This window comes from Prionailurus bengalensis, chromosome A3 (assembly GCF_016509475.1).
Source record: "Prionailurus bengalensis isolate Pbe53 chromosome A3, Fcat_Pben_1.1_paternal_pri, whole genome shotgun sequence".
NCBI classification, from domain to species: Eukaryota; Metazoa; Chordata; class Mammalia; order Carnivora; family Felidae; genus Prionailurus; species Prionailurus bengalensis.
In genome coordinates this window covers 131965843-131980607 of record NC_057354.1, presented here as the reverse complement: position 1 = coordinate 131980607, position 14765 = coordinate 131965843, and the positions used below count along the sequence as shown (strand labels likewise).

The following is a 14765-nucleotide window of genomic DNA, read 5'->3' as shown; positions in this document are numbered from 1 at the left end:
AGAGAAGTCTTCCGACAGAAAGAAAGGTGTTTTGACCTTCTAGTCCTTGAGGGCCACGGGGGAAGGCTTAGAATTTACCTCCCGGGAGACCCTGAGATGAGGTTGCTGAAGAGGGTGTGAATGGCGAAAATACCCCCTTGAGAGCCAACCGCAGAGTCCGACTGGTCTAGTGACTTACTCGGGGAGGTGGTGACAGTGAGTCACGTTTGCCACCTGTCCTCTAATGGCAGAGGGTTTTCCTAAGTTATCTTGTTTCACGCTCATGATGGTGAGGTTCCATCAGAGATGCTTGCTCCCAAGCACAGAGCTCACAAATTTTGCAGGAGGACAATCAGGTCCGACCATCTGACCCTGTATTTTGCGCAGTTCCTATTTCTCAGACTTTTTCTTTTTTTTTTTTTAATTTTAGAGAGAGAGAGAGAGAGAGAGAGAGAGAGAGAGAAAGAGAGAGAGAATGCGAGCAAGACAGGGGCAGCGGGGGAGAGAGAGAATCCCAAGCAGGCCCCATGCTCCACGTGGAGCCCTACGCGGGGCTCGATCCCAGGAACCGTGAGATCCTGACCTGAGCCGAAATCAGGAGTCGAACCCTCAACTGATTGAGCCACCCAAGTGCCCGTGTTTTTCAGACTCTTCTCCTTCCTGTGTCATGGCCTGTTTGTGGACAAGAAATGTCTTAGAGCCTGTTATTTGAATGCATTTGCAGTGAATTTTGTTTGCAGCATTGTCTTCATGAAGTTTATGTACCTGGGAGCCAACAATTCTCATTCTTTATTTCTTCTGGTTTGTAAATTTTAGCACTTTCCCCCTCATTCCCAGAGTTGTCAGGCTGCTGCAGAGGTGATCTGCCCGGGTGGAATGTTTTTGTGATGGGACAAAACAAACAAACAAAAACAACCCAAACCCCTACCCCCACCAACCCTTGGTTTCTTGCTGGGAGTGAAGACTTGATTTCATGGTGTTGCCGTGAGCAGGTCACAGAATTATCAGGTTAGAGCCCCATCAAATTCTTGAATTCTCTCCACAACGTTTTTGCCACATGGTGGTTTAGACTCTTTGGTGAGACCACCACTGATGGTGAGCTCAGTCCCTCTAATGAGCCAGTTTCCTTAGAAGCCTGGTCTCACGGATTGTGCCCCCCGGCTCTGGAAGGTCCTGTCTGTAATTCTGACTTTAATTGCGATCTATGATCGTCTGTACAGCACTGGGTACCCTGTCCACCGGGGCTGAATATTATGTGACATTTAGATCTGTTTTTCCAAAGCCACACGGCCGATTTTCTTTAACTGGGTCTCACCCATTTATACCTGTTTCATGCACCGAGATTGGGAAGCAGCACTATGTGGAGGAGAGCAGGGGAGTCTCGGGGTTCAGCTTGGGCTCCCGCCCTCACTTTGCTGCTGGCCGTGCTACTCTGAGCATCTCACCAACCTGGTGCCCTGGGTTCTGCATCAGAAATGGGGTAACTGGTGTTACCCATTGTTGTTGTTGTTGTTGTTGTTTTTTGTCTTTTCGTTTTAATTTTTTTTAATGTTTATTTATTTTTGAGACAGAGACACCAAATGTGAGTGGGGGAGGGGCGGAGAGAGATGGAGACACAGAATCCGAAGCAGGCTCCAGGCTCCGAGCTGTCAGCACAGAGCCCGACGCGGGGCTCGAACCCATGAGCCGTGAGATCATGACCTGACCCGAAGTCGGCCGCCCAACCAACTGAGCCACCCAGGCGCCCCTATGCTTTTGGGTTTTGTGTTTTATCTGTTTGGCTCTAATATAAGTACCACAGTAGTTTCTAATTTAGGGAAAACTGTCTGGAAAGACGTTATTCCCATAAGATGTCATAGCCTCAGAAAATTAGCCTCAGAATATCTTCTGGAAAGCTAGAAGATGCCCTGTTTTAAAAAAAAAATATATATATATGTATATATATATACACATATACATATAAAATATATACATATATATAAAAATATATATAAAGTATACAAATAACATTTAATATGTATTTATATGTGTTTATACATTTATGTGTATGACATCTTATATGTTTCTTAACCTCCGAAAACCCACAGTAGAGTCTGGAGAACCCTCGTTTGGCCAGACGATGTTTATGTGGGGTTTGGCTTATGTGTCCTCAAAATACCACTGAAATAGGCCGTGGGATCCTGTTTCACGTGATACACGAAGCCCTGTCGGGTGAAGCAGCCATTTGCCGAGTTTTGAGATGAAAACCACTAGACTTCACAGGGATTCGGTATGGGGTGAGTAAGGAGCAGGTGTCTCCAGCGTGCCCCTCTGTCCCACTGGATGCGTAAGCATTTTGTTTTGTGTTTTTACAGGTGGTACTTCGGTTATGCTTGAGGTAGTTAAGATGCTTTGTTCTTCAAAACATTCCCCTCACTGCCCGACCCGGAGTGGTAGTGACCATGGGGGAGGAGGACGGTAATGAGATTGACGAGCCGGTGAAGGGACGGAGTCCATCTCAGGCTGGCTGGTCTGGCTTCCTATCTTGAGGGAAATCAGATTACCTTCTTCCTTGAGCCTTTCACTTTGAACAGATCCGAGGAAGTGAGATTGGCGTCCAGCTCGTCTGTTCTTGGGTTCTCCCAGTATTTGCCCAGCGCTTATTTAGAGGAAATCCTGGAAGAGGAGAGATAAAGAGCCATGGATTCCACCCCCCCCCCCGCCCCCCGACTTGCCTGCACCCCTCACTCAGCCAAGCAGAAGCTGGGGGTGAACCGGGCGCCCCCCTCCTCCCCTGAAAGGCTGTCCCGTGCCTCCTGGGTCCAGGCAAACATTATTCATCTTCCTGAAATGACTTCTGGTTGGTACAGTGTTCTCGCTCACCCCCTTTTAAAATTGTGGTGACGTACACGTCACAGAAAACGGGACTGTCTCAGCCATTTGCAGGTGTGCAGTTCAGAACCTTCGTGTAAGGACTTTCACCCTGTTGGCGCGTCCATCCCTCCCTCCAGCTCCAGCTTTTGTTTCTTACTAACTCCCCTTCCCTCCTCCCTGAGGCCGAGGGTAATAATCACTCTTCTACTTCCTGTTTCTAGGGATTTCCGTGCTCTAGGGACTTTATGTGGGCGGAATCGTACATAAGGCATTTGACCTTTTGTGATTGGCTTATTTCACTTAGCGTGATGTCCTCAAGGTGTATCCACGTTGTAGCAAGTATCAGAATTGCCTTCCTTTCTAAGGCTAATACCCCACTGGATGTATACACCACATCTTGTTTATCTGTTCATCATCCATCAAGGGACACTTGGGTGGTTTCCACCTCGTGGAACCATTGAGATAACGCGTCTGGGAACGTGGGTGTGCAAGAATCTCTTTGAGACCCTGCTTTTGGTTTTTGGGGATCTATACGTAGAAGTGGAATGGCGGGGTCATATGGGAATTCTGTTTTTAACTTTCCGAGGAGCTGTGTTCTGTACTGTTCCATACACAGCGCCGCACCGTTTCGCATTCTGACCAACAACACGCATAGATTCCAGTTTCTTCCCAGCCTTGCCAACCCGTGTTTTTCCCGTGTTTCAGATAGTATTCATCCAAGCAGTCCCCTTCCTAAAAGATTCTCCGCGGTTGGTTAAGACAGTCCCTGTAGACGCCGAGGAGCATATTGCCAGGTGGGGCCACGATCCCGTCATTTGCTAAGAATTGTGGAACAGGCTCCCTGCTTCCAAGTGGAGATATTTTCCGATCTGCAAATACGTTATTCAGTAGAAGGGGTAGCTGAAGATAGCAAAGTAACTTCCGGTTATTTGTGGTGGGAAAATTACACCACGCACGAAGGGACGATCGCAGGACCAGGAATCAGGCCGTCGGGGTCCCGCTCCGTCTCTTGGAGACGGGGAGCGCTGCCCGTCGCCTTCCGTGTCTGGGCTTCTTTCTGTCAAACGAGGTGTCGGAATAACAACCCAGGGTCCTGCCACCTTCGAAATCTTCAGATCCTGCACAACAGCCTTGAGTTTGCTCGCTGACACTGGGGAGGGAAGCTTTGTTCTTGAGGACGGGAGAGCAGAGCACCATTTAGTCTGAATCATTGAAGATGCCCTTTCAGGCTTTATCTTCAGGCCATCGGAGCTCGCAGGTCACCCAGGCAGATGTCCTCGTCTCGCAGATGAGGAGCTGGGATGCCGACATGTGGGAGTACCATCCAGTTACGAGCATTCCGTTTGTCGGGAATACGGCACGCTGGCCGGTGGGTCCCCGGCCGCGTGAGCAGGGGCAGGGGCTGGGGCGCGGGTTGGGGGCCTCGATGCAGGGAGGCGGTCGCCTGTCCCTCAGGGACCAGCAGGGCCCACGGCTGAGGGTGATGAAGCCGGAAGGGGCCAGGGAGAAGGGAGGGGGACTGACAGAACCAAATCAGAGGTCGCCTCCGAACCCAGGCCTGTGACCTTGGGCGTTTGCCTCCTTGCACCTTTGCTTGTCCTTAAGTTTCCTCGTCTGAAAGGCCTCGTGTCTACGGCGCTGTTGTGGGAATCACTCGAGCACCTGGTCACGTGAGAGAAATCGTACGAAAATGTTCATGCTGCTTACGCTTGGCTATAGAGTTAGAGGTTTACCCCTCTCGGTGAGTCCTGCATGTTAAAATCTACATTGAACATCGAGGTGGTGTTTTGTTTTGTTTTGTTTTGTTTTGTTTTTTGGTAAAATGATTCCCTAGAAGAAATATCAGGGTTCTTGGCCGTGGCTGGCTCAGTTGGAAGAGCCTGTGACTCTTGATCTCGGGGTCATGAGTTCGAGCCCCACCTTGGGCATAGGGCTTCCTTAAAAAAAAAAAAAAACCCTTTAAGAGAACGAAACAGATGCACCTAAGGGAAGGGAAACAAAAATAATATAAAAACAGGGAGGGGGGCAAAACAGAAGAGACTCTTAAATATGGAGGACAAACTGAGGGTTGCTGGAGGGGGTGTGGGAGGGGGATGGGCTAAATGGGTCAGGGGCCTTAAGGAACCTACCCCTGAAGTCATTGTTGTACTATACGTTAACTAATTTGGATGTAAATTATAAAAAAAAAGATTGGGGCGCCTGGGTGGCGCAGTCGGTTAAGCGTCCGACTTCAGCCAGGTCACGATCTCGCGGTCCGGGAGTTCGAGCCCCGCGTCAGGCTCTGGGCTGACGGCTCAGAGCCTGGAGCCTGTTTCCGATTCTGTGTCTCCCTCTCTCTCTGCCCCTCCCCCGTTCATGCTCTGTCTCTCTCTGTCCCAAAAATAAATAAACGTTGAAAAAAAAAAAAAAGATTAAAAAAATGAGAAAAAAAAAATAAAATCTTTAAAACAAACAAACAAAAAAACCCTACAACAAAACCAAGGTGTATCCGGGTTCCAAGGAATCCTTTTTTTCCGCATTGTTCGTCTCCAGGAACGGTCCCCTCTCCCCTGTTACACGAAGTCAGTTAGCTTGCACGGCTACACAGATTTAGAAACCATGCCATTTTCTACTTTCGCGTCCACGTGACTTGCGTTAGCCGTGGGTGCCGGGCCGCGTCACGCAGACCCCGTCTACGGGAGGCTGGCCCGAGCGCGTCTCCGCATGTGTGCACGGAAGGGTCTGCTCGTCTCTCTCTGGGGGAGACGGGTGGTGGCGATCCAGAGGGTGCCACTTAAAATTGTACAGTGAGCCAGTCGGGGCTTTCTTGCGCTCTTTTCTCTGGAGGTTTTGTTCGTTGCTGTTAGGGTTCTGGCCTGTTCCAAGTTGGCCCTAAAGCAACAGTTCGTGTTTGCCCCCTGCCTGCAGGGCTTTTGGCCAGCCAGCATTGAGCCCCGGTTTCCTCATTTGTAAAGCGGGGGGTTGGGGTGCTGCTCTCACTTCCACACGTCACAGGAGTTGAGGTGAGGCTTATGAAAGGTAGTTTTTGGTTTTGTCACTTGAAAAGAGAAGGCTTGGTCCTTGGCCTCCGGGACAACCTGGCTTCGCCAAGTGACAGGAAAAGCACAGGGCCAAGTCAGGGACACATCAGGGCGAGAAAGTTCATAGAACCGAACTGCGCGAATAGGTCAGGGACAGGCGTGCGTACTCAAGGTCATGGTCGCCGGGATCATTGTCAGGGACCCGAAGATGGGTGGGCTCAGCGTGGTCCCTCATACCCCCATGGAGGGTGGGTGGTCACCTTGACGAATCAGGGCGTGATGGGTGGGAGGGAGGGTGAGGTCTTGGGGTCCAGCGATTGGAAGTCACAACGTGCAAACCCTCCATGCTCAGGTGGTGAAGCCACGTGGCCTCAGGAGGCCCGGTCAAGTGCACAGAGAGGAGAGGGGAGCGCAGGTTGGTTTGACCGGGCCTTCGCTTGAGGTCAGCAAAGCCGGGGAAGAAGGGACCCGCAGGCTGGCAAGAAGGGAGCCCCAAGGGAGCTGCATCCTGAGGACAGGTACCCCGGGTGGGGGTGGGGGGGGGGCGCAGTCACCTCTGAGAGCACGAGGCCCGGGGAGGCAGAGCCAGGAGGAGTGGGTGGCAGACGATGGCTGCAGGGTTGGCTCCCGAGGGCTGTGGGCCAGTCTGTGAGTCACATCGGGGCACGCGACGGGGCCAGACTGTGGAACCGGAGGGTGGGCTTTGCCGAGATGGGCAGGTGGGCCGGTGAGGACCAGCACTGAGGCGGCCGTGGGAGCCCGAATATGGCACCAGCTCACGGCCGGGCCCCTGGACCCGAGCATGTCCGGCTGCCTCTTCGTGGCCTCCTTTCGGGCCAGCGTCTTGTCTGCACCATCAGCAGCAGCCGCCACTTAGCCTTCCAGCCTCTGGCTTTTTCTGGCCAGTCTGCACGTCATTATCATGACACTTCCTTGGAATCATGGATCGAATCATCGTTTTGTCGTTCCCAAATCTGCGGTGGCTTTGCGTTGCCATCTAGAAACGTCCGGACCTCCCAGCGGGGCTTAAACTCTTCATCTTTTCCCTGCATGTCCTCTGTCACGGGCACAGCACCCCCTGCAGGGCTCTGGTCCACCTTTTCCCACCTCCCTGCCCTGGCGTGGCCCCTCCGCCTCCCTGGGTCATGGCCCTTAGCGTCTGCCTAGAACAGACATAGCAGTGACATATTCTAGTTCCTTGTGTTTTACTTCTGTCGCCTTCATGAGCCTGTGGGTCCCTTCAGGGGACAGGGACTTGGTCTTTTTTATCTCTGCGTCCCCGCCACCAGGCCCCTTGTAGAGGAGACACCCGGGTGTTTGCTGACCGGACTTCAGTTGATTAGCTGGGCAGACAAACCAAAGTAGTTCGAATGAATGTCTCCTGGAGTCATGGGCCAGAGTCAGATAGGCAGGCCAAGACCGGGATGGAAGTTGTTCTAAATAAAAGTCATTGTTTTTCCTTCTCAAGTGAAAACAGCCACTTTTTTCAACTCATGTTATTGATGATCTGTTCTCTTTGGCATGGGTGGGGGGGGGGATAGATACTATGAGGTAGCAAATACACTCTCTTCTCGAGAGTCTTGAGATTTCATGTGTAAAACCTACACGTGACGACAGAGTGAGGCTGGCAGGGGCCGTAAGGGTGCCGTAAGCAAGAACCGTAGGCCCAGAGGGGAAGAGCCCAGTGCTACCAGTTGGGGTTCCTGGGGCCGCTGCCGTGGAGGTTTGTGGGCTTGCTGACCGGGTCAGGGGTAGGTGGATAGCGGGCTCATTCCGGTGGACCAAGATGATGTGAACAAGCTGTGAAAGTCACACGTGTAAACACATGTGTTTGACGTGACCGTGAGCCCATTTGGACTGACTCTAGAGAGATGGCCTTCTCTGAATTAATTGTTTGTGCATCTGTGTGTGTGTTTGTGTCTCTGTTTTCCAGACTCAAACCATGAATTACGTTGGGCAGTTGGCGGGCCAGGTGTTCGTCACCGTGAAGGAACTCTACAAGGGCTTGAATCCTGCCACCCTGTCTGGATGTATTGATATCATCGTCGTCCGCCAACCCAACGGGAACCTTCAGTGTTCCCCTTTCCACGTGCGCTTTGGGAAGATGGGGGTCCTGCGCTCCCGAGAGAAAGTGGTAAGAGTGTAGGGCCCGGTGACCTGGGGTCCAGTTTCTTTCTTCAGAGAAAAATCATCGTGTTTCTGTCTGTACACAGAGCTTTGGACCTCTGGGATCGTGGCTTCCCACTGGAAGGGGCTGGTCACTGAATTGACAAGTGTATTATCTCCAACTGTGGTGTTAAATTGCTCCAAAACGTAGTGGCAAAAACCAGCTACTCATTAAGCTCGTGGGTTCTGTGAGTCAGGAATTCAGACCAAGCGTGGCCAGGCTGGGGTTTCTCTGCCCTCTGCCACCTGGAGCCTCGGTTGGAGGACCCACTCCAAAGATGCGGTCACTCACATGGCTGGTGGCCCCTCGGCTGGGCTCTCAGCTGAGAGCGTTGGCCAGAATGCCCACATGTGGCCTCTCCATGTGGCCTGGGTGGCCGCACAACACGGTGGCTGGATATAGGGTGAGCATCTCCAGAGGAAAGGAGCCAGGTGGACCCTGCCTTCTTCTGACCCGGCCTCGGGAGTTCCACAGAGCCACTTCTGTTGTGCTCTGCTTGCTGGGCACAATCGCAAGCCTTCCCGGGCTCAGGGTGGGTGGGTGGGTGGGGGGGGCAAATAGACTCCACTTCCGATGGCGGAGAGCACGTAAGCCTGGGTTGATTGATTGAGGTTTGGAATTGTGAGATCCTTTGGGGATGTATGTGATTCAAAGATGTGTATGTAGAGACACGGCATCCTCCATGAGGTTTCCTGTGGCGGTGGGGTGTGTTTTTCCTTCAGGTTGACATAGAAATCAACGGGGAATCCGTGGATCTGCACATGAAGTTGGGAGACAATGGAGAAGCGTTTTTTGTTCAAGAGACTGAGAGTGATCAGGTAAGGAAGGCTGGGCGGTCAGTGTTACTTCCTAGTTTTGAATTTCGAGCAGTGCTTATCTAGAGGACTCAGCGGAAGTTTGTGTGGCAAAGTAATGCTCGTGCTGGGCGGTGTAGACCATCACGGCAGAGAAGGGCGGCTGTTTCCCTATACCAGGGGTTTTTGCGCCAGACGGGTGGGTGTGTGCTATGTCCACACAAGGCTCACCGGTCCTGCTTCCGCGTGCGCACCGTGTCCAAGGAGACGGGAACCAAAGCACATCCAAGTGTTGTCCAAAGCATACAGCTTACACTGGTGTGTCAAATCCCAGAGGGCTGACTGTTCTAGTTTCTGTTTAGTGAGTGACCAAATCCCTTGCATTTTTTATTAAAGATTTTAACAGCTGTGTTAAGATACAGTTTGGGTACCAGATGATCTATCCATTTCTAGGATACGAGTCCGTGGCTTTCAGTATTGTCTCTTGTACGTGCAACTGTCACCAGTCAATTTCAGGACATTTTCATCACCCCACAAAGAAACCCTGTACCCGTTAGCCATTACCTGCCTATTCTCAAGCCCCCATTCCTGCCTGAGCTCTAAGCAACCACCCTGCCTTCTGCTGGTATAGGTTTTCCTCTTCTGGACTTCACACGAATTCAGTCTTACAACATGTTGTCTTTTGTGCCTGTCTTCGTCCACTTTGCATGTGTTCCGAGTTCATCCATTCTGTAGCCCGTATTGGCGAGATAACAGCCCGTTGTATCCATGTCCCCCATTTTGTGTATCCCTTCGTGCGCTCAGGGACACGTGGGATGTTTCTACCTTTTGGCAGTGATGAGTAATGTTGCACCTTCGTGTGGACGTACGTTATCATTTCTCTCGGGTGTGTACCCAGGAGTAAAATTGCTGTGTCACGTAGCAACTCTGTGGTTAGTGTTTGAGGAACTCCCAGACCGTTGTCCAAAGCTCTGCACCGTTTTACACTCCCACCAGAAGTGCAGGAGAGTTTTGATTTGTCCACATCCTCATCAACACTTGCCGGCTGACCGATTCCAGCCGCCCTGGGGGGTGTGGAGGGGTGCCTCCATCTGGTTTGCATCTCCCTGATGACTAATGATGTCGAGCATCTTTTCACGTGCTTATTGGCCGTCTGTATATTTCCTTTCATGTGTATTTTCTAAGTTTATTTATTTATTTGGAGAGAGACGGAGACAGCGCAAGTGGGGGAGGGGCAGAGAGAGAGGAAGAGAGAGAATCTCAGGCAGGTTCCGCACTGTCCACGCAGAGCCCGATGCAGGGCTCGTACCCACAGACCGTGAGATCATGACCTGAGCCGAAACCAAGAGTCGGACGCTTAACCGACCGAGCCACCCAGGTGCCTCTGTATATCTTCTTTAGAGAAATGTCTACTCAGATCTTTTTTAAATTGGGTTTTGGTCTTTTTATTATTGAGTTGTTGAGAGTTCCTTATATGTGCCAATTCGCTTTCTTGATGGTGTCCTTTGGAGCACAAAACTTAAATGTCGATGAAATCCAGTTTATCTCTTTCTGTTTCCTTTTGTTACTCCTGCTTTCGGCGTCCTAGCTAAGCATCCTTTGCCAAATCCAAGGTCATGAAAATTTACCGCTATGTTTTCTTCTAAGACAAACCACTTTTCAACTCTTCCCTTCATCGAGAAAGCCACCTTGAGGGATCCTGTCGTGATTCCTCAGTACAATCCACTTAGACGAGTTCCTTTACAGGAAGATAGCAGCTTTATGGGAAAGGAGCAGATCTCAACAGCTCCAGGCTTTAACGCAAATGCCCGTAATTTCAGTTTCAGAATAAAACCGTCCCAGGCTCTGTCCCCACCCAAAGGTGTGACATGAAAGGAGGACCAGCGTCCTCATCCCATACCCTTCATCCCTTAATAACCCCAGGTGGCGGGGGGAGGGGAGGGTTGGGAGGAGGGGCAGGAGGGGGGAGTCCCTGCCAATCTTTACCTTCCTATTCAAAGGGAAGGCTCTGAGAAGCATTAATTCGGAATTACCGATTCTTTCCATCTCAGATGGATACTTGCATTTTACATTTCTGTTGTCCCTCAGCTCTGGACAGATTTTACACTGTGAGAGTTGAAGACGCGTTTGGGGCGAGGCTGTCATGGAAGGTGCAGACCCGGGGGCCTGCTGTGCTGGCCTTGAGGGTGCCTGTGGGTGGGACGGGGCTTCGGAGGCCAGAGTGCGTTCTGCCCCTCACGCCTGCCTCTGGCGACCCCTGGAAGGCCGCCGGAAGCCCGGGAAGCCTGCGTCCCTCATCTCCGGATTGCCCCAGGATGCGGTCTCCCCCTCCAACCTGCGGCGATCTGCCTCTCCCCTATCCAGCCTGTGGACCCTTCTTTGCTCTTAACCCCATCTCAGGGCCGTCCACATTTCCACTTTGGCCCACTGCGCGGCTGGCTGAGATGACCTCTCCCCTCCCAGCCCGAGGCTTCGGCCCTGAGATGTTCATTGTATATGTGCAGCACATCGGATGTTCTCTAAACCTCTTTGAGAGAGAGAGAGAGAGAGAGAGAGAGAGAGAGAGAGAGAGAGACAGAGAGAGACAGAATCTGAAGCGGGCTCCAGGCTGTCAGCTCAGAGCTGGAGGCGGGGCTCGAACTCACCAGCTGTGAGATCATGACCTGAGCTGAAGTCTGATGCTGAACCGACCGAGCCACCCCAGGCGCCCCTGTGTATGTTCTTTACTTCTTGTTACTGAGTGTCGCATAATAAATAAGTCATTCGTTAATACAATGATCTTTACAGTTTTTTAAAAACTGCCAAATCATTGTTAAACGACTGTTAAATTGACAGGCTGTGTTTTCCCTTTTGCTTTTAAGAAGAGAGTCAGTATCGAATCATCAGCTATGTGCCAGGATGTGCTCTCTTTGTCGGCAGGTTTGGGGATGGCGGCTGTCAGGTGTTTTTTTTTCTTTCTTTTTTTTTTTTTTTAGATTACTGTCATCTTCATTCAGCGCGTATGAAAAAATACACACACGTTCTTTCTCCCTTTTGCACACAAGCATGCACGCACACACTCACCCACACTGAAATGCAAAATTGAGTCCAGATCCCAGGGTGATATAATGCCTCAAAGCCCCTTTTCTCCTCTTTGCTTTAGATGTTTCAAACACAGCTGGCTTTTGGTGGCCTGAAGTCACCAAGTACCTTGCTTTGTTTCAAGTAGGAAAACGCAGGATTCGGTACAAATGGCATGTAATGCCTCGTTGACTTTGTGGCCGGCTATCAGGTCTGGCCGCCGCACCCCCCAGACGTGGCGTCCAGCCGGCCTGCCCCGTGCGGCCCTCGCCAGGGGCGCTCAGGCTCCTACAGGGACCCTGGCCGGCCTTTGGCGGCATCCTGCTACTTATGCCCCAATTCATGAGACTCTGAAAACGATTTTGTCCTGTAGGAAGTGATCCCCATGTACCTGGCCACCTCCCCTATCCTGTCGGACGGAGCCGCCCACATGGAGTGCCAGCTGAAAAGGAGCTCGGTAGATCGGCTCCGAACCCTGGACCCCAGCACGTCAGCCCAGGCCTCACCTCCCAGTGAGGCCCCTTCGAGCAGCTCTTTAGTGAAGAAGAGAAGAAAAAGGAGGAGAAAGTCCCAGCTGGACACCCTGAAAAGAGACGACAACATGAACACATCTGAGGACGAAGACATGTTTCCCATAGAGATGAGCTCCGACGAGGAGGCCGACCCGCCAGACGGCAGTAGGTAAGTGCTCTCAAGAGGCAGGACCTGTGTCCGAGTCGGGCGCGTTGACTTTTTAAGATGATTCTTACAAACTCTTTTTTTTTCCCCAGAATTCCTTATTCTTATGGTAATGTATTTTAGATGGAGTTTAAAACACATTTTTTTTTTCAGTGTTTTTTAATTCGTTTTTGAGAGAGAGACAGAACGTGAGCAGGGCAGGGGCAGAGAGCGAGGAGGAGACACAGAATCCGAGGCAGGCTCCAGGCCCTGAGCTGTCAGCACAGAGCCCGACACGGGGCTTGAACTCGTGAACCGTGAGATCGTGACCTGAGCCGAAGTCGGCCGTTTAACCGGCTGAGCCACCTAGGAGCCCCATTTTAGATGGAGTTTTAGAATTCTGTGGACCCAGCCTTAAAGTAGCATAGAGATTTGAGGCAGCTGGTAATATCAGACCTCCTCCCTCGTCTGGTAACTTCGACCTCTAGGACAGAGCCAAGGAACACAGAACTGAGCAAACTAATACTTCCTGCACCAAACCATAGTTTCAGAACCTGACCTGTGTACTCTTTATTTTTTTTATTTTTTAAATTTATTTAGCGAGAGAGAGAGAGAGAGAGAGAGAGAGGCTGAGAGAAAGGGAGAGAGAATCCCAAGCAGGCTCTGTGCTGTCTACGCAGGGCTCGATCCGTGAGATCATGACCTGAGCCGAAATCAAGAGTCGGACACTTAACCAACTGAGCCACCCAGATACCCTAGAACCTGCCTGCTCTTATCTGGACGCCGGTTGTGTTCCCGGCAGTCGGACTGGCTTCTAGCTAGGGCCTGATCTGTGATAGACTTCCGGTTACAAGTACGTGTAGAACATGGCCAGTTTTCCCTCCAAACAAACTTCCCCGTTTTCAGTTTTGATGAGGCCCAAGGTTTAATGGTCATCTTGTTTGACTTTGCTTTGCTTTTGACAGTGCAGTGACATTGTGCTTCTGTGTGTTACTATTTTGGTGACAACCGCCAGTTTTCAAAGAGAAAAACTCCTTTGTAAGGGAGCTTGATGGTTCAGACTTTTATGTCATTCGGTATCAGTTTTGATGACTGTTTTTGTATCTTGTTAGCATCAAGAAGGGATAAGGGACATCAGGAGTATCCCTCTGCTTCATTATTCAAAATAGGACATTATTTTTTTTCTTGGCTAAAATACAGGCAAATTGGCAATGTCCCTTTTCCTAACTATAGCCTCTAATCTGCTGCAGGCTCAGAAGCTGGTGGTTGGGCTTATTATAGTTGCCATGCCTGTGTGGCTTTTCATTCCAGAACTTGGTCGGTGATAGATACCTCAGGGAACACCAAACATACGGACAGATGGCCTCCGCGTGAGTGAAATAGCGCGTCCTGTTTTTTTTAATGAAGGCATTCTACCTGAAACAAGGCAGATCTGCAATCATTTTGCAGTTACAAGATTCCTTTGGTCTCTATCACGTATTTGTTCTGCTGGGTGAAGCATTATCCGTGTGTGGTCATTCAGTTATTCGGCAGCCCCACCCGTGCACAGCGAGACCTTGACAGCCTCCTGGGTCTCGTTTTGGTGTCACAGTGTATACAGCAGGCTGTGTAACCATCACACACGCCTGTCAGTCCGGGTGCTTGAATACAGTCACTTTACATTTGCAATTCGGCCAACGCACGAAACACATCTGTATGTGTCTCTGTCTCACTTTTTCCCTCCCTCTCTACTGCCCGCAGTATACCCGGGTGCTAGAAGGTCATGTTACTCCATAAACAATTGAGAGAGAATCGGTATGAAATGGAAACTTGCCTTTAGCGTGAATGTATCACTAATAGTTCCTTGACTTTCGTCTTCTCTTTTTCTCCTCCAGAACTCTTCCTAATGATCTATCTGCATTCCAAGAAGAGGTTTCTAAGGAAAACCCTTCCCCCATCATGACTTACCCTCAGTCAGCATCGTACCCTAATTCCGATAGAGAGTGGTCACCCAGCGCAAGGTAGGTTGCTGGGGGAAAGCCTGTGCGTTCGCGCACCCTCGTCCAGAGGATTTGAAGCCAGTTATAGGAGGTGTGTTCAATACAAGAGTGAAGTAGACGTAAAAAGTGAAAAAATGCCGTTTAGAGTAGGAGGTACGGACTGGGATCGAACAAGGACATGGGCAGACCAGAAACTTCTATCTGATATCCCAGTCAAACTGCCAGCGTGGCTCTGGGCTCCCCATGGGTGACGTTG

At 50.8% G+C, this 14765-nt stretch overlaps 1 protein-coding gene across 11 annotated transcripts in view; it reads left to right on the top strand.

The window, feature by feature from the left end:
• The window catches only part of LPIN1 (lipin 1), a 129755-nt gene that overhangs the window by 67775 nt on the left and 47215 nt on the right, over nucleotides 1-14765 (top strand). For 6 of the 11 annotated variants that reach the window (XM_043604510.1, XM_043604503.1, XM_043604502.1 and 3 more), the window contains 5 exons: nucleotides 7786-7986; nucleotides 8742-8837; nucleotides 10901-10963; nucleotides 12247-12554; nucleotides 14405-14530. In XM_043604510.1, the coding sequence (XP_043460445.1) occupies nucleotides 7786-7986; nucleotides 8742-8837; nucleotides 10901-10963; nucleotides 12247-12554; nucleotides 14405-14530 (794 nt within the window). The remainder of the gene's footprint in view (nucleotides 1-7785; nucleotides 7987-8741; nucleotides 8838-10900; nucleotides 10964-12246; nucleotides 12555-14404; nucleotides 14531-14765) is intronic. The other 5 variants (XM_043604505.1, XM_043604504.1, XM_043604511.1 and 2 more) reach the window with 1 other exon arrangement.